Source organism: Symphodus melops (genome assembly GCF_947650265.1).
Source record: "Symphodus melops genome assembly, chromosome: 4".
Taxonomy (NCBI): Eukaryota; Metazoa; Chordata; class Actinopteri; order Labriformes; family Labridae; genus Symphodus; species Symphodus melops.
Window position 1 is genome coordinate 5,430,213 of NC_136694.1, and position 19,714 is coordinate 5,449,926.

The 19,714-nt window shown below is 43.0% G+C and overlaps 1 protein-coding gene and 1 long non-coding RNA gene across 2 annotated transcripts; one reads left to right on the plus strand and one right to left on the minus strand.

The window, feature by feature from the left end:
* Positions 1 to 601: 601 nt before the first annotated feature.
* LOC306821949 lies at positions 602 to 2,815 on the minus strand. Its single transcript, XR_013778841.1, has 3 exons — positions 2,631 to 2,815; positions 1,979 to 2,053; positions 602 to 855 (listed from the first exon to the last, which is right to left on the minus strand). It is a non-coding gene; the product is annotated as an uncharacterized lncRNA (long non-coding RNA).
* A 101-nt stretch (positions 2,816 to 2,916) lies between these two features.
* Positions 2,917 to 19,714, plus strand: nucks1a (nuclear casein kinase and cyclin-dependent kinase substrate 1a). Its single transcript, XM_079340613.1, has 8 exons — positions 2,917 to 3,206; positions 9,693 to 9,742; positions 10,189 to 10,279; positions 13,728 to 13,774; positions 13,900 to 14,055; positions 15,951 to 16,100; positions 17,481 to 17,633; positions 18,114 to 19,714. The coding sequence occupies exons 1-8, from the start codon at positions 3,190 to 3,192 to the stop codon at positions 18,362 to 18,364; spliced, it is 915 nt and encodes a 304-aa protein (XP_079196739.1). The 5' UTR covers positions 2,917 to 3,189; the 3' UTR covers positions 18,365 to 19,714.

Consider the following 19,714-nt stretch of genomic DNA (forward strand, 5'->3'; position numbering starts at 1 on the left):
CCACAAGGAGGCAGTGCCACATAAGGTTAGGTGGTGATGTGGCACTTTGCCAACAAATTATTGGACGCAGCCCAACATTTTATCAGAAGTGTAACTCTATGCTATAAAAAAAAAAACACGTGGGATATGTGATGATGGTTTGAGTGAATGAAACAAAAGAACATTTTAGAACTTGAGTCATCAGCACCAATTGAGGTTTTTTTTTTAGCTTTGGGTTACTGTTCATTCCTGCTAGACAGTGATGGTTCCCAAAGTGTGCATTAGTCATCTTCCCCAAAAAAGGTTTAAAACATATCTCTGAGTCTCAGGTCGCTATTGTTGCAGGCTGAAGACTGCAGAGCTCAGACGAAGGAATGATCCAGATGCAGCTGTGAAGCCATGAAGAGAAAGGCAAGAGTCACTTTTCTGGTTACCAAGGCAACGTACCTGCTCCTCACAAACGGCATCATCCCTGAACGCAGAGACAGAAGTCTGTCTGATGTGAAGGAAGCAACAGAGAGAGAGAGAGAGAGAGAGAGAGAGAGAGAGAGAGAGAGAGAGAGAGAGAGAGAGAGAGAGAGAGAGAGAGAGAGAGAGAGAGAGAGAGAGAGAGAGAGAGAGAGAGAGAGAGCCCCACAGACACACAGCAGAGGCAGCGACCAGGGGTGCATTATTACAGCTCATCACTCCAAAAATACAGAGAAAAATATTCTCATTCAGCAGCTCAGCTCTAAAGATCAAACTTTACATCATTTCAAACAGTTTAATACAGACAAAAACACAAAGCATGATAGGAATAACTCTCCTCACAAACAAGCCTTTAGCACATCTTACCATTTTGCAGAAGCTACCTAAACTCCTGATGAGTGGGTGGACCTGAAATTCAATGAACGTAAAAACACAAAGGTTACTTCCATCCAGAACCTCAAAAACTCAGCTGGAAATTTCAACAAAAGATGCAGCACTGTGTGTATTATTGTTGCAATTTTGAAAATGTCTCCCCCTGAATTATTGACTGCTTAACATTAAATATTTCTATTTCTATTTCTTTTTTTTAGTTACACAAGCCAAGTAATTCCCCTTTAACTACAACTGCCTCTTGGGGCTTTCCATTTTAGAAAGTAAACATTCTGGCACTGCTAAGTTGTGTTTGTGAACAAGATGAACCAACATAAATGATCACATAAAATAAACTGTATTAAGAATTTGAAGTATGATAATCGTTCTCCCCTTTCTTTTGTGTGCACCTTTCAAGCTGTACCCCTCATCCTTACAAGCTCATAACACACGCCGTTTCTGCTGACCTCAAGAAGAAATTACTGTAAGAAATTAAATAAACAAAATCTGTAAAGTCCCCCCCCCCCCCCCCCACACACACACACACACACACACACACACAATGTTTAACATACACTGATTTAAAAAAGATTGATGGAAAAAGTCAGCTTGAAGGATGCATCTAGGGGTGTGCTAGAAAGGATACTGCAGTGTGCACGGCTAACCCAGTCCATCAAGGAATGAACATAAAGAATAAAAGGATAAGCGTGTCCCTATAGACGCTGGCAAATTTTTACATATGTTGAACTCATTTGTTGTTTGATATTTGGAAATGAACTGATTTTTCCTTGGATTCTATGTAATTGGTTAATGAAGTTTTCAACAACAAAAAAATGACAGCAGTAAAGCACAACAAAAGAAATGTGCCATTTCTGGAAGTAAAACCTATTTAACGTGATGCTCTCAGAGGCTTTGTCTGTTACACTGATTCATATTTAGACATATTATAGACAAGAGATGATGATACTACCTAACTACTGTGTTAGCATCATTGCACAGCAATTTGTAATATTTGACAACATAAGTGAACTATGCCTGCAGAAAGGACACAATTCAAAGACACCTAACAACAGACAACTTTTTTTTTTACTTCTAAGTTAATCAGGCTCCTGGTCTTGCAAGAATGTGATTAGTATACAATTTAACATATGATGATGCAAACCAGAGCACATTGCACGCAGGGAAGTGTCCAGCTTCAGCTTTGCCTGACAGGCCAATGTAAATCCAGCAGCTGCAACTGTAAGACATATATCACTGTAAACTTTAGATTTATATATCCGCTTCAATTCATGAGACATGTGTACAGCAAGATGTTGATCACACTAGAAACAAAACATGCATGTAGTACATCTTGTGCAAAGAAACATACAGTATCGTACTGCTAGAGTTAATGAAAAGTGGAGCAGTGGTAAACCACTGTTTAACCCTGGTCAGGGTCAATAAGAATGACCTGAATAATAAGAAAAACATTCAGACCAAATAACAGGCTTATCCTGCTAAATGTATATAACAGATTTCAAAGAAATGTTGTGTAATGAAGGCTGGATATTTTTCATTGTGAAATTAAGTTATGTATTTTTGTTTAAGTCTTAAAGTTAAACAAAACAAAAATATTTGCATCCGTGTCAAAACTGTCATTGAGAATGTATTACAATAGTAAAGCTGTAAAGCTCTACTACCTTGCTCCCTGTATCATGCTGCCAGATTAAACAGAAGCAGGCTAGTCTCACTCATCAGCCCATACAATATCGATCTAATGAGTGAGAAATATAACATTCTATCTTCATGAGCATGCTCTGTGTGCATGTTGTTACCTGTAATTGCAATGTTGCCTTTTGGTATTCAGGGACCCAAACTGAATTTCATGATTGCATCAAACCTAAGGGCCTCTTTTTGTTTTCTTAACACTGCTAATTCAACCAAACCTGCTACCAGAGGCGGGTACTCTGTGCTAAAATTGTTAAGATGAGCAGCTAAGGAAACAAATAGATAGGGAAGTCGTTCTTTAAATCAGCCAATAGGAAAAGCGGGTGCCCGTGCTGCTCCTCTCAGGGCCCCCTATGGGCGGTGCTTGTCCTCGAGGAACCACCCCTCAAGGCCGCGGGGTTTGGTTGCACACAGGCTGCAGTTTCAGTTTGTTTTATTCACCATTTTGAGTAGCTGAAGGTAAAAAAAATTAAGAACATTTGCTTGAGGAGGAAAGGTCGCTGCCCTAGTTTTATTTTCACGCACGAGCTCGGACGGTGGACTTGTGCGTCACCCTCGCTCCCTTCGGTGCTTTGCAGAGCGGGAATCTATATTTCTTTTTTTCCCTGTGCTTTTTCTTCCCCCCCCCTTTCTTACAATCCGTAACCTCTACAGTATTCCTGCAAAATGTCAAGACCAGTGAGGTAGGTGTGCTAATTCTGTCCACTGCTTTGCGTAAGTTAATAACGACGTGCTGGCAGCCATTGCAAATAACATGCACGGCTCGACCATGCTGTTTTTTATGAGCTGGGGATATGTTTATTTCATGAAAAAATAATGGGAGAGTGTGCGTGTTTCCTTCTTGCGTGTGCACCCTCTTTTTCTAACATGGATCCCAGCGGTGTGGACGGCTCGCCATGTCTTGTGGAAATACGCGCCGCTGTGTCGTGTCTCATGCTTTATCAAAGGATCCATGATGTGCATTGTTGGCTGCTATGTGAGCGGAAAATTAGGCGGTGTGATTCAACCAGCTGTGTTTTACGGATCATTTAGGCTTACTAGGCCTTATGATATTTTCCCTCTCTTGCTGAGAATGAGAATATGGCTACCCATTCAAACAGGAGAGGCTCTAAAACGCTACAACCCCCACCACAAAAAAAAAAAAGACCCGGCTGGAGGAGGTGGTGTCGGCCTCCGGATTTGATCTTGTTTCCGCGCAGACTAGGTTTGTCTCGGCTGTATTTCTCTTTGGAATGCTTTTAATCCTGAACAAAGCATACATTTTCAGTTTTCAGAGCAAGCACAGTCGGGTTTTTGTAGAGATATAGTCGCTGGAGAATAATTGAACGTGGGTATCTACATTTTGAGCGCTGGCTGTAAATTAACTCTACTGGCTGATGATGTCACAGGAGGGCGGAGAACTACAAGAAGTGACCACACCCCCTCCAATGTTAGTCTCCCGTGTGATTGTAATGTAGGAGCAGTGGCGATTCTGGAGTATTTCGGGGCCCAAAACACAGTCACAGGAGGCCCTCAAAGTAGCGTTCATCCCGATTGTGTTAGAAGTAATGCTACACCAATAAAATAATTTAACGGACATCTCTCCCCTATATTTTGGGCTAAACAAGAATCATTCAGTCAACTATTGCATGAGGTGGGGCCCGCTTAGGGAGGTTTCCTACAGTCATTGCAAAATGTGCACATTTTAAGCCTATACTGATCTTCGGCCCCACCTTGCCTGTTGAAAAGCAGCACCTCTGTGCAGGAGATATCTGCAAGCCCCTTTTTGATTAAATGATAATTAATCATACCACAAAGTCATGGTATTTGTAAATGTCTCCATTTGCGAGATGGATAAAGGATTATCCTATCATATGCTATCAAGTCTCGCACAGTTGAACTCTTAATATCTGACATTTTCTTCCTGTCTTCATCAAACATTTCACAGAGCTTTACAGATTTAGAATTACTTTTTTTTCTTTTCGAAATTATCAAGGTGCTGTATGAAAATAAATTAGAGGTAAGAAATGGAATTCAAATAAATATGTAAAATGATGTGAAAAGAGTTAGGGGGCCATGTGTTGTTGATAGAGCTGTGCACATGATTGAGTTTCAATTCAGCTCCTGGCTACAATGATCATGTGAAAGGTTTAGATACGTGTGATGAATGTTTAAAAGTATTTCTTGTAATTTGGCTAAATGGTGACATCACCACCTCATAGTATCTCTGAATTTATTCATTAATAATAAATGAGTAATTGTTTAATAATCGTGATCTCAATATAAATCAAAATAATCTGTCATTATTTATACAGCGCCAATTCATAAGACGTTTTATTAATTGCAAAAAAATATTTAGGATATGAATAATTTATTAAAGTATAACATATTTTCATAATCGTGATGATAATCATTCTTGCTGAGTTTTTAATACTTTTTGGGACTTTTTATTAAACCCAATATATAAAGTTATCTCACTTTTAAAGCCAGTATACAGCACGGTATACTGTTAAACTAGCTTTTTTCATCATTGTTGTGATGCTAGCTTGAGCTTGTTTGAGCCTCTGCTCATGTCTAATGAGTGTGTCTGTACAGGGAGGTGTTAGCAAACAATCCAATAATAGTGATGAGACTTCTTGGCAGAAGTTATTCACATCATGGCTTCCAGACACTGCTGACATGCTGTGACCACCAACCAGACGACAGAAACACTGATGCCTGACATGAAATTGCTTTGTTCAGTCTTTCTCTTGGTGTCAGGAGGTGCATTAGCTTCTCTGTGTGCTACACTGTCTTTGTCGTAATTCAGGGCTAGCGTTCTTAGAAAGACCCAGCCTATGAATGAACAGAAATGACAGCGTCTGGTCCACAGATGACTTCCTGTTTGAGTCACCACCTGTTCCTGCCCTTCTCTTTTATCACTCAGTCTGTAACTTAGCAACACCGACAGCTGCACCTGAACTTAAGTCTGAGCAATAGGACTACAAATGTTATCACACTAAAACTCTCAATATTAGTCTATCGATAATTATCACGATAAATGTCAAATCTTTATTTAATCACATTTCAAGGCTGGTCCTTACTCCTGAAGTAACCAGGTGGTTAGATGTGGTTTAACCTTCTTTACTGTCTCAACATTAGAAACTAGACTTGAACAGAGCGCACTGCTGGAAAATGCAGAGGGGACAATTTGCTTCTGGGCGGTAACACTTACTGGGCCGGTGCTCACTGAGGCCCCCTAACACTCACTTGGGACATTTGGTAATTTTCTTTGATTTGTTCGAGCCTTAATATTTATGGTTGATACGGGTCTTATTTTTGGCCACCATGTTTTCTCCTGCCTTTGAGCTGTCAGCGTTTTCTTCAGTGTTGCTATCACTCATTTCGGCCGTGTTTCCATTCTACTCCAAATACTGTACACCTGTATCTATCCCCCCATATCCCTGCCACATGATTGGCTGTTGACCAAAGGTGGCCCAGGAGGATGTAGTCCCTGAAATGAGTCCTGATCCTTTTTTTTACAACCCCTGTTTGAAAGACTGTTGTGATGGGCCTCACTGTAATTCAGCCAGACTGAGACATCTCAAGCACAACTGGTCTGCCAGAGCGAATGAATGATGGAGCTCCCGATCCCAGACACCATCTGCTATGCTCTCACTATATCCCATATCATAAATAGCCTTTTGGGCGTGCAGGCTAACGTTTGGGGACTTCTTGAAAGTTGACTTCAGACTTCCGGTGACCATAGACTTTGGACCAAGTCTTACTTTATCGTACTGTTCCTCGTTTAATCTCCTACAAGCAACTTGAGAAGCAAGTGTGTACAGCAGTTGTTTTTAGGGACGAGGTAGAGCTAAATTGATGTTCATCTGTGTATTTTAGATATGAGCTAAAGGTGCACCAATAGATCGGCATGTGATCTGTCGATCATCAGCCTTCTTTGCCCTGACCGGTAAGAGGACGGTCCAAACAAGGAGCCAAAGAAATGACGCTCAGTGCACTATCCCAGCTGAAACACTAGTGAAAGATAGCACGTGGAGACACCTGGCCATCAAATCTGTTAGAGAGCGTCTGGAGCTCACTTGAGTGCTCATGTTGGTTGCAGTGTAAGTTTGGAGTTCTGTAGTGAGTGATGATACAGTTTTATTGAGGATTTTATGACCTACACTACTTGCCAACACTTCAACACTCAGCCAAACTGTGAATTTGCGCCTCTGGGGGCTTTCTCTTCACAATCATAGCTCTTACAGTCGTTTGAGTCGGGCAGATCAGCACATTTCATATACGTTAGTTATCGGCTGACATTGCTCCAACAGCTGCTGACGGCTGCCCGAGCGCCATCAGTCACAGGGGCAACAGAATTATGATATTGCATGGATACTCTATTCAAGAAAACTCGAATGTACAGTTCATGGAATACATATATTTCTTCAGATGGATTGACCTGATATTAAAGTGGCACCAGTCGGCCTCTTTCTGGCTGCATGCTAATTTGGTACCTTTGTGATTTGGCTGATAATAAATGCAAACATAGCATATATGTGATCACAGAGGGCTTCTCTTAAAACCAACACTAACTTGATTCATACTGTATGCTGTTCAGCTTTTTGTCTTTCATAAAAGAGAGGACACACAAAGAAACGTGTACTTCACTATTTGGAACACTTTCTGAAGAACAAACCCACCATATGAGTGTCCATTAGAGGTGGGCGATATGGAAAAAATATCTTATCACAGTTTTTTTCATGATTCTTTTATCATGATTCTTTTTCATACGGATGTTAAAAAAAGTATTTTTTGCAACTTACTGACCAGTCCAACTACGTTTTACTCTTGTCACATGTTTCTAAAAGCCCAAAAACAAACGTTCAAGTTTTATTCATAGAGGGGGCGGGGCATGGTTGATTGACAGTTACTCACTCTCACCTGGCCGCTGCACACTGAACAAGAGGAGAGAGCTGCTGTGCTGACTGACATCACTTAAAGGATGAAGCTGTTATGGATGGAAATCAATGTATAGAAATAAATGATTGAAGTTAAAACATTTGTTTTACCCGCCGAGGTCCGGATCGCTGCTCTCTGTTTTATAGCGTTGTTTCATTCTCGTCTCCGTTTTCGCAGCAGGTGAGCTTCAGCTGGAGAGAGAGCAGAGAACACTGACAGCTGTGGTTACATCTCCATCACTGAGTGAGAGTTAAAAAGAGTTTGTTTGTCTCTACCCAAAGTAGGCTACAGACCATCACTTTGCAAACTCTTCAGTTGACTGTTTCTTGCCCCCTGCCTGTTTGGAAATAACTCTCACTGTTGTGTATAGTGAAGTTGTTTTTCGGGACAAACCCTTAAGTTTGGTTTTCATGTTTAGCTGTGATCCCGCTCTGCTGCGGAGCCAAAGAGTACGCGACTGTGTGGGAGCATAAACTGCAGCATGATAAACACATGAGCCCGGCTCTCCCATCAACACGTTCACATCCTTCCAGTGCTCCATTCATGAAAAGGAACTACACCGTCCTCTGTCTGTTTCACAGTTGTGTTGTGAAAGGGGCGATGCGCTCAGAAAACAGTAAAACATCACAGAAAGTCACAATCCTGCAATTTTCACCAAAGTGTGCTAAACTTGTGCTGCGTATGGATCTGCACATGAACACACTTACCGTAGTTTCCCAGAGATGAGTAAGTCACGAGTGTGGAGCTGGAGAAACAAGTGTGTATGTAGTTTGGCTTTGTCTGAGCGTATCTGGTGTTTATTACTGTGGTGAGTGTTTGCATGTGTGTCTGTTGTTTTCACTTGTAAAAGACCAGGGGAAACAAGAAGAGTCATGGAAAAGTTTTATTTTTTTACCTGTAATTCAACTCTAAAATGAAAATGTTCACGTTTCTTACACATGAAGTGAAACATGTCAATTCTCTTTATGCTTTTAATCTCGATGGTGACGGCTCACAGGTCGTGAAAATCCAGTATCTCAAATGATCAGAGCTTCTGAGGAGTATGTTCCGGAAGCACTTGGCACTCAGACAAACTACATCATCAGTACAGAGCAGCATGGAGGCCGTTAGCCCGTGGCACGGCTGAGGTTCTCCAGGTCTCATGACTCTCATCTTCCTCTAAACATGACCTCGTCAGTTCTTTGACGTTCAGGTCAGAAGTCGAGTCGTGTGGTTTGGCGGTGCCATGTCTTCTGCTGTTTTGTCAAGTCAAAGCAGCCGTCTGCCAGGAGGTTTTAGATGCTTCATGAAGTTCATGGATGATTTCTTGTTCCAGCAGGACTCGGACCCGGCTGCCCACAGGGCCAAAACTCGTAATAACTGGGTTTTTGATCATGGTTGACTGTGCTTGATTGATCAGTCAAGAATTGGAGGTAAATGAGAGACAGCAGAACTATTAATACAGGCGCTATCAAAGCAGCGTGGATGCTTTAACTCGTCAGCAGGTCTCCATGCATGCTATGCTGGCAGTAACACAGTCGTTCTTGCAAAAGAAGCCCTGACCACGTTTTAGTGCATAAATGAAGAGACTTTTCAGAAGGGTTGACGTGTAAAAAAAAAACACACACTTTTTTTGGTTGTGTAATATTCAAATATTTGAGACCCTGAGCTCCTCCCACTCACTTTCCTGTTCTCACCACACAAAACAGTGACATCCCGAACATACTCGGCTAGTTCAGGATCTCATTTTCCAGGCGTTACTTGCAAATCATTTTCGGGTGCCTGGGTTATTTGAAGTGATCACAGCGAGCGAGACCAGCGTGCAGAATGATTCGTCTCACTGTGCCGTTCTTCTTTTTGCTTTGTTGAATGCTGGTCACCGACATCAGATGAAGGAGGGTTGTCTTGTGTTTTGATCTGCACCAATCGCGCGTCTCGAGGCGTGTCAACCCGATCTCTCGTTTGTTGCTGTCACCTGAAGCTTTTTTCATTCACTTTGCCTAATTACCCCTGGAAACAGTAGAAGGAGGGACCAGTGTCCAGTTCAGTGTCCCCAAGGGGAGACGGCCTGTGGCCTCTCAAACCAAAGAACATCACCCCGAAATAAACCAAATACAGCCGCCCTGTTACATACATGTGAGCTGATTTATCAACGCTGTACAGTCAACCTGTGTGCTTCCAGCTCCTTTGAACAGCCTGGAATCTGATACAGTGTCTCACTTCTGTGTGAATGTAATCTGATGCGCTGTGTGTGGATTTCTTCACAGGAACAGGAAGGTGGTGAACTACTCACAATTCAACGAGTCAGACGATGCAGGTAAGAGAGTCATCCGTTTTAAATGACAGCTGCTTTGATGTGATGCTTTTATTTGAAGGAACAATTCATGGAAAGTTGTCTCTGGTTATGAATTCTGGAAGTCATTCATTGAAACTTAATGTTTCTTGAAAACTACAGTGCACACTGTCTAGTCTTTGGTGGAGCAGATAGAGATACCAAGGCAGCATGCTGGTCGCCTCCTGGTTTCTTGTGTCCTGCGTACAGAGGCTGGAGTCCTCCAATCAGGCGGCCCGAGTCCAAATCTGACCTGGTGTTCCCCCCCCTCCTTTCGTTTCTGCTCCATCAACTGCCCTCTTTCTAAAAAAGTCCCACATAAACCTTTAAATCAAGATGTACGCCAAGAGACATGACTGGATGTAAATGTGACAGACACAGTCTGCGGACGCACGCGAGTCAAAAACCAACCGCCTGCTCTTTCTCTGCAGATGAGGAGTATGGCGACAGTAAGCCGAAGAAGGTGCGCCCAGCCCCTCGTGAGCCCAAGCACAAGCGCTCAAAGAACTCACAGGATGACAGGTAAAGGATTCTGTGTTTGGTGTCCCGACCTTCTGAATGAATCCAGAAGCCTCGAGGTCCCTCCTCTTGAAACCACGAGACACGTGCAGTTATCAGATACAGAGAGAGAAATGTGAAGAGAGGCTTGAAATCAGTGCGAGTAAATCAACAAACACGAAAAGAGTGAGTTGAGTGTTCTGGGAGATTCAAACAAGAAAAGAGCACAAAGAAAACTACAGCGTTGACCTGAACTACAGTGAAAGTTGATATTAAATAGAGTATTAGCTAGTGTTCGCTCAGTTGAGTCACAGAGCAGCTGACAACGACGTGCAATGATAGAAGTGCTGTGGACTCAGTCTGTTGCCTCCCTGATCTTCAGACATAAATATGACACACAGAGTCCAGTTCTCTTTTTTTTCTTTATTTGGCCATCAAGAAATATTGTTCAATGTTTGTCAACGGATGTTTTTTTACCTGCTGAAGATGAAGTGTAAATGAGATGAGGAAATATATCTCAGGGTTTAAAAAAAAAAAAGGTTTGTTTTTGTTAGAAAAGTAGCACAGTAATGTGTTCCCTGTGAGTGTTGTGTTTCTCTTAGGCCTGCATTAACCTGTGTGTGTCTTGATTTCGGTGTTTTAAGTGTTCATGTGTTTAGAAAAAAACAGCTAATACGTGTCTTGATATTAATTCAGATTCCTGAATGAGGCATATTGATTAATGGTTGACTTAAGGAAAGGACTACATTTAAAGACTTTTAGGGCACACTCCAACTATGCAATACCTCACACGCCCAAGCATGCCTGGTTGGTTTGACCAGATTGAGTGGTCGATCTGTGCTGGAGCATGCTGGAAGAGGTGTGCTTTGGAACGGTACAGTTCATGCACAAGCATGGGCACCATCCTGGACAACCTTCCTCCCTTCTTTGTATTTGAGTCTGCGTGGATTGTATAAAAAGCATGCTTCATGGTCACATAAAGCCATGCATGTTTTGTGTTGTGACTTTATTTAGGATACAAGAAGTGCTCAGGCCTGGTTCGTCCCAGAGCAGTAGGGGGATGGGGAGGGGGAGCCACTAAAAGTAATACTCATGTTTGGTTAGAGATCAATTCTAAAATAGCTGCCAGAATTAACCCTGGTCTTTAAAAAAAAAAATGAAAAATTTCATTCTGCACTTAATTTCAGGTCCTGATCCACCAGCAGCAGATCAAACACGGTTAACAACTGTCTGTAGAAGTGCCGGTGCAAACAGGGGAGGGGAGTTCGGCTCAGGTAGAATGCAGCCTCGACGGCAGATGGGAATGGGTGGTTAATGAAATACATTTGAGGGTGGGAGACAGCCAGGTGTGCTATATAGCAGCGTGTCGGGCAGAGCAGAGCGGGAACTGCAGGAGTGTAGAGAGAGAGTCAGCTGGTTGGAAGTGTGGGGGAGGGAGAAAAACTGCAGTAAAACATCCGCAGGTCGAACTTGAGATTTACTCCTTTTCTAATATCTAGTAAGGGTTCTCTGTGTGACTCTTTACATTTGAAGAAACCAGCCTATGAGCTGATGTTGTATACTGAACATTTCCTGTTGGTGTCACAGTTTGTGGTGATGATTTCTTTGTTTCCATACTACAGTATATATATTGTTCTATTCTGATGCTGTAATTCATGCTAATGAGACTCAGACTGAACATTTGTATACGGACAGAGGAGGTGAAATGAAATCATGTAAACTCGTGCTGCTCCGTATAACTCAGGATTTTACGAGCATCTCAGATAACCTCAGTGAACAGAGACAGGGTGACAGCGGTCTCATCGAAACCTTCCCTCCACAGGAGGAACGTGCACTCGGTGTTCTTTATTTCTTTGACACTTTTATTGGTAGGTTTCCCGTGTGTCTGCAGCCTCCGTGGAAACCTTCGTACCTTTTTGATTCCGATGCAGCGCTGACACCAAATCCGCACAACATTGTAATTGAAGTTAGAAACAACAGATTGATAAGCTGCTGTCCTCAGAAAAACAGTGTTGCACTCATAAAAACAACCATTAGACCGTGACGAGAGCTGAGCATGTTTATCAAATGGGAAGGAGGCGACACCCTGCCGTAACACAAGTTTGTCATTCATGTATTCTTCTGTAGGAGAAAGATGAGCTGCGTACCTGGGACTCGTGGTCGGCTGCTTTAGAGCCTTCTATCAGATGGTACTATGTCAAATAAGCAGGACACTAAAGCCCCGTTTCCACACAGCAACATTAAGCCTGATCCCGTTTGTGTTTCTGAAGCCACTTGTGCCCTATTTGGTAGGCGGTGTGTATGCCGGGTGCCGATAGCCGCTACGTAATAGCGTCACATGATAGCAGTTAACCGCTAACTAATAAATTCAAGAAAGGAGGAAAAGTGCGACACAAACAAAACCAACAATGGAAGACATCCAGCAGTTCATCTACTCTGTCACTGTCATGTGACTCTTTATTACAAGAACTCAATCAAGCTTTGTTTCAGAGAAGGCTGTGTGCCGCGAGGAGAAATACAGACGTAAACAATCAGCTGTGTTACAGTCAATGGTTTAAACACGGCAGAGTTTTGTTTTCCAGGAAGGCTGAACGATTTTAGGAAAAGATTGAATTGCGATTTTTCTGGCAGAAATTGCGATTTCGATTTTGATCACGATTTTCTTCAAATCAAGCTTGTGCAATGTTCTCAATGTACAATAACATTTACAAACGTGACAGGAAATGACATCATACCAGTTAGAACTTTAAATGCTAGAACTCTAAATTAATAGACTGAAAACTAAAGTTAAGAATTTATTTCAGATGTATTTATTAAGAAGAAACACACAGACGGTGTGATGTTCTTGTTTTTAGTGTCAGTTTGACAGAAATCTGGTCATAAGTGTTGATGTATTTTGTGCCTTTGGGGTTGCCGTAGGTGACTTAGTTCACAGAAGTTATGAAACAAGAGAAGCCATGCGTGTCCAGGGCCTGACACGCATGCATGCTGTAATCGTATCCTACCTTTAACATTCTGTGAAAACAGTTTCTCTGCTCTGTGATGATAGCAGTTTGAGTGGATCCATTGATGTAGGCTTGCTGCAAAACAGTTTGTGATGTTGTAACCGAAGGATTCTTCTGGTTAACACAGAGCTTGATGTGCATTCAAGCCAAGTGTGATTGTGCATAACCAGGTCTGAACAATGACAAGTGCATATGGAGACTGAGAAACGGCACTTCAGGAGATTCCTGCCCTTGACATGTAGATCCAGTGAGCTGTTCACGAGCGTCAGGGTCCAATCTAAGGGAATGAACCGTGTCAAAATCCTTTTGAATTAGTCATTGAAAAATCTGAGTTATAGCCATTTCTTTTTGTGTGTGAAAATGTCTTCCTCCAGGCTCTCATCCTTTTTTTGTGCTTTCTGAGGACTCGTATATCTGCCGTGTGTTCATGTTCCCTCTGCTAATGATTGTCCTTGTGCTTGTTTCAGTGAGGAGTCTGATGAGAAGCTTTCAAAACCCAAAAACGATTCAGCAGGTAAGTGGGCCCGCGTCTGATCCACGGTGTCTTTGCCGCTTTATGTGAACGTGAACGATGTGATTTGTGGTGACTGAACACTGGAGAGCCGACTCGCTGACTTCCCCGCTGTGTGGCTGCTGCAGATGACTTTGGCAGTGAGGAAGAGGACAATGACTTTGGAGAGGAAGAGGATGAAGATGGAGGAAGTGACTATGAAGAGAAAAGAGGGAAGAAAGCAAAGAAAGCCAAGGTGGTGGAGAAGCCCAGCAAGAGGGGACCCAAAAGAAAACGGGCTGCAGGTAACAAACTTAGCTGTCATTTGACTTATCATACCGCTGAATACAGCAGTGCACTGTTAGCTGGAAAGCTAATGCTGTGAGAACTCAAAGTAAATGTATCTGTCTGTGTTTTTGTAGTTTAATTTCATAAATATGGAGTGAAGTGGCAGAGCATTGAAGTTGAAGCTGACAGTAATTTAACACATTTGATAAATGAGCACTTTTTTTTCTATCATCTGACTACTGAGCCTTTTCCACTCTGTTTCACACTCTGATGGCAGAGGCTGCTATGTAAAGTGGCCCTCAGTATTAACTCATCCATTCACACACATTCCCGTGCTGCCGAACACGCAGAGGGAGCAGTTTGGGGTTGAGTGTCTTGCCCAAGGGCACATTGGACCTGTAGCTGAGGGCAACAAGGGTCGTGTCATAACAAAGCATAACCGCCGTCTCATCCCAACAAGGTCTGTTCTGGTCACATAGAACAGAGATGGCGACAGCGGGACGCCAACTTGAAACTTTAAACGTAGCTTCTTGGGTCAGTGGGAGTTACTAGGACTGCTGAAGACTGAAAGGTTGATAATGAGAGTGAACGTGTGTCCTCATCCTTTAACACTAACAAGACAACAGAAAAACCTCCTTTTTTGATTTTTTGTTTCTTTGCTCACTGAGAGAGGAGTTGTGTTTGTTCAAGGTGTACCAAAGAGTTTACATTTCCAAACAGACCTAAAGCTGAGCCGTTGATCGCTCGCTCTGCATGTTCTCTTCATTTATTCCCCTCACGTCTCCAGCTGATTGGGACTGATTCAACAGTTTGTCTCCAACATTCCCTTTAAAGTGTGACGTGGGCCTCTGAGTTCTCACTGCCTTACACATATTGGATCAATCAGCCCAATCAATCACTGTCACCTACTGAGCTGAGTCTGTCGACACCATCTTCATGATGGCGCTAACTAAATCCTCATCCAGCATCTTCTCTTTGTAGTCACTGAAGGGTTTGTTTAAAGCCGACATCTAAATGTGAATAAATCATAATGTGCGTGATTGAATTCACCTCTTCAAATATAACATGTCTGTTGTTTACACAGACAAACTGTAGTTTCCATTCAAAGCCATTGTAGACCTTTTCTGCCTTAGTGAGGTCGAATACACTGGGTCACTTAGCAGAGCAGAGGCTAACAGGAAGTCTGTCATTAAGAGCAAAGAAATACAAGAGAACTATGCGTTGCTCTGCAGTTCACCGCCAAGCCGCTAGGGGCGGTGTCCGTGTTTTTATGTGGTTGTCGCGGAGATTCTTCCACCTCTTCATGCATACGCTGAGCTCCGGCCCGTGTTTCTTAATATTTCCCCCCAGGACTTATTTGGCAGTCGTTATAGTGTTTTGATGATGAGTTGTGGAGATGGTCGTATTTATCCACTACTTTAAAAAGCGCTGCGATCGGATGTCCTGATCCCGTCCTGATCGGATGTCACGTTGCGTCGACACAGAGTCGGGATGTTTTGGAGGTGCACATCAGGCTACAGCGTAGGGTCCGAGTGCATAACCTAGGCTTAACAAACACACGGGGTGGACTTCATGCTCAGGCACTCTGAACATGTGAGTGACCCAGGAGGGCTGATATGATACTATAAAATGTTTAATGATTTACACCATGTATGAAAATAAAAGGCATTCTTAACCAAACCATCAGTTACAATTCTGTTGAAGTGTGTGTTGTAGTTGGGGTCAAGGTGTGTGAATGCAGTGGAGAAGAGCTGCATGAAACATGAACGTGTCAGATAAACACGTGGACTGTTAAAGACCGCCAGCAGTTCAGGATTCTCAGCGTCTGTTTTGACCCGTCAGATTTGTGACGCTTCTGAAATTCTGATTCTGAAACGCTTTGTGTGTGTTTTTCGTTTTTTTCCCCGCGTAGAAGACAGCGATGATGAAAAGGAAGTGAGTCGAAAGCGTACAGTGCGTCAGGCCGCCTCCAAGGCCGTGTCCAAACAGAGGGAGATCCTGCTGGGTGACGGAGGCAGCGAGGACGAGGAGCACGAAGACCAAGAGGAAACTTATCCCGACCGTATGTACAACACAGAGGTTCACTCAATGAAACCTCACAAGTTGACTTCATGCCCTTAACACTCAAACTACCAAGGCAGTCATTTTGACTGTTTTCTAAATTTGCAATGTCGGAACTTGGTTTTAAAAAAAACTTATGTACCAATAGGACCCAGACTTTTTCTAAATGTGTGTATATTGCATTTTAACATTGTTTTGTCATTTTAAAAAAAAGAAGAGATGTGAGTAAAACTACCTCAAACTACCATTAGCAGTCAAATTGACTGCATGCTTTTTACAGGGGGTGTCATAGTTAACCATTTGCTAAATTTTCCCGCTCTTTCTCCTGCTCTGTTGTTATTTGTTCTTTATGCTCTGTGAAGCTAAAACCTAGTTATACTCTAAAGCCAAGAGAGACAACAATCAAAGTAAAACATGACGGCTATGGAGACTTTAGCTTCACTTCAGAGCCTTGATGAGGAAGATTCTGACGGAGTAGTAGGTTCAGAGAGTGATGTCTCTTGGTGTGAATAAATAAAACACTCAATCATTATAGTTTTCATTTAGTGTTCTGATGTATATGTACCTATTCCACCAATTAATTCTTAGATCTTTTTATTGATAATCCAAATTATATACAAATTATGTTCGAGCAGTCAAAATGACTGCTGTGGTAGTTGTAGTAGTTTCAGAATTCTGGTAGGCCGAGTGTTGATGTGTTTTCACTTCAAACATACTCTCGACCAGTGGAACTCAACTCAGAAGTCAGCCCAGCTAAATGATATCTGCCATGTCCTGTTCTGGGTGTGTGGGGCTGCACTGTAGTGAGATAGATGCTTTATTGATTCCGAGGGAAAGTCAGGTATGTTTCATGCACACTGGTATAAATACCTGCACAGGTGTGACATTCTGCCTTAACTAAACCAATGCCGATTGCGCAACCTTCCGATTACAGTGGCTGGTAAACAAAAGATCAATTCAAAGAACGTTATCTGTCTCCGGGAGGCACTTCAGATTGAAGACGGTAATGTTTCACTCAGCGGTCTCACGCGCTCGCTGACCAGAGGACACGGCCTCCTCCTCGTGTCACTGTTTACTGTGATAGTGAATCTGAGCACAGCAAAGTAAGTGACCTTGTATGTTTCACCTCTTCAGGGTGCAGCGACGTGCCGTGGGTGTGCTTACGTGCAGCACTTCTTTCAGTCTGTCTGAGGCTAACGCAGGCTGCTAGCTGTAACAGATTTGATCTTCATCACGTGTCTGTTCACCCAGTGCGGCTTCAAACCGGCGACTCGCTCGTCTATAGTCCACGATGATGAAAAGCAGCATGCTGTGGCTCTGGATCCTCAGTCAAAGGAGCGGCTGTGAATGCTAAAAGGTCAAACTGTTTGTGTGTGCGCAGCTGACGAGTCCGGTAGCGATGAGGACTTCATGGTGGAGGACGACGATGACAGCGACTACGGTCACTCCAAGAAGAGAGGCAAGAAGGTGATCCGACGGGGACGGCCGGACAAGAAGGAGAAAAAGAGCCCCAAGCCCCGACTAAAGGCCACAGGTGAGAGGGGGAAACTTTACCTGTGCAGATTCACACAGACCTTCCAACCTGAATCCTCACTTCTCTGATTTTTCACGTGTCGAGAGTTTGCTAAACCCTCTATGAGCTGAGAAACAATGCATCCAACTGTAGGTCACTGTTCAGCCAGTCAGATGTTAAAAGAGGCCACAAGTGAGGTCGACTTTTATTTCTAAGATTTAAAAAAAAAAGAAAAAAATTTAAGTGTAGGGGGTTTATTTATAGAGTCGAGCGGTGATGAGTCAAACGATTTTGAAAGGTGCATTTTGCCTTTAGCTAGGACAGCTGAAGAGACACTGGGAGGTGAGAAAGAAGGAAGACGTGCAGCAAAAGCCCCGTTGTCACTGAGCGGTTCAAACTGTACTGATCCATACCGCACCGCTCGGTGGAAACGGGGCTATAGAGCCGAGGTCCGGTTCTTTTTATTCATGCTCTGTCTTTGCTCGTCTTCGTCCCTCTCAGTAACTCCCAGCCCAATGAAAGGAAAGGGGAAGGGGCGCCCCAGTGCCAAGGCCCTGGAGAAGAGCTCACCCAAAGAGGAGGAGGATGAGGAGGCCGAGAGTCCCCTGGAGGAAGAGGAGGAAGAGGCCGAGAAGAAGGAGACGTCCCCCGCCCCCAAGACGACAAAGGAGGCTGGAGGCGGCGACGAGGAGGAGGAGGAGGAAGAGGAGGAGGACGGCTCAGAAGAGGAGGCACCGTCTGGAGAAGACTAGAAGATGGTACCCACTGAAGCCCATCCTCCGTCTCTCTCTCTCTCTTCTCAATGTTTTTATTTTCTTCTGTTGCTCCACGTTCGAGGTTTTTTATCCCCTTCTTTTTTTATTTTATTTGTTCCTCCCGGTGGCCTGGCTCAATGGTTTGGACTTTGGTGTGCTTCTTCTTAGGTCTGCTTCACCCCCTGTCCAACCAAGACATTGTTCTCACGCGATCAAAAAGTGTCTGTGAGGATTGTCGTTTTCAGTTTTCAACACCTGAGTCTCCGCGTTCAGCCGTACCCAGCCTCCTTTTGTTGAATCATCTCCATTCTGCGTCATACTGTTAATCCAGACCAATCTCAGCCTATCCACAAGCTCCCAGCTCGGGATCAAAGCCCTTCACTTTAGCTCTTTTTCCCTCCAGTGTTAATCGAGACGACTGCCAGACTAATATTCTATCGTTTTATTTTTCTGATGACTACTGAGAGAATGTCCACAGCTCCTCAGTGTCAGTAACAAGAGCGCTGTAACCGTAAGGTGACATGAACACACGCCCGGCTGAAGCCTTTACCCTCTCTTTGGTACTTTATGCTTTTAAACCAGCAACAGGTTTTAACAGGGCGACGTTAGTTAGATAACTGTTTGAAGTCTCTTCTTTCAGATGAAATGTCTTTTTATTTAAATGTTTTAAAGCTCACCCTGATGGTTTCATCTTTGTTGCCTGAACTGGTATATCGTGGCTTCGTGGAGAATTAAATAAAGCGTGTTATTTTTCAAAGCTAATCCACTCGTAGCTGCTGCTTCGTAGGTCAGTTTGTAAACTTGGAGGTGTGGCCTGTAGATTGTCCGAGTGGTGGTGTTCATGACATTTTCACCCGCCACTGTCACACCGTTAACAGCCGGCTTGTGTGTGTTTTATTTTTTATTTGACTTGTTTAAATGTACATGCTTCAAATAGGGATGCATCCTGTGAGAGGGCTCCTTTGTTTTCTCCTCAGCAAATCTGCTGCTTGTGTAAAACGGTTTCTGTTGTCATATGTTGGGCTGAAGCACCACTCTTAATGACACACTTGTTTGTTTTTAAACACACGCACACGATCCCTGCCTCCCTGCATGGCTGCTTCTAAGCATTCAACCCCTTGTGCCAGGCACCCCCTAAATTAGTCTGTTTTGATTTTGATTTTGATGAAATGCAAGAAGAGATGTTCTTTTTTTTCTTTTCTTTTTTTTTTTTTCTGTTGAGAGTTAAGAAAATGAATGTTGTTTTTTCTCCTGTTGGTTCATTGTTTTAATTCTCTATTCAGATTTTTTTGTAATGTTTGTTTTTTAAGAAAAGAAATAAAATGTATCTTGATTTTAAAGAAAAAA

Coding starts and splice junctions, on each gene's coding strand:
- nucks1a (XM_079340613.1), top strand. Junction 9,743..10,188: donor CAACGAGTCAGACGATGCAG/GTAAGAGAGTCA, acceptor CTTTCTCTGCAG/ATGAGGAGTATGGCGACAGT. Junction 14,056..15,950: donor CAAAAGAAAACGGGCTGCAG/GTAACAAACTTA, acceptor TTCCCCGCGTAG/AAGACAGCGATGATGAAAAG.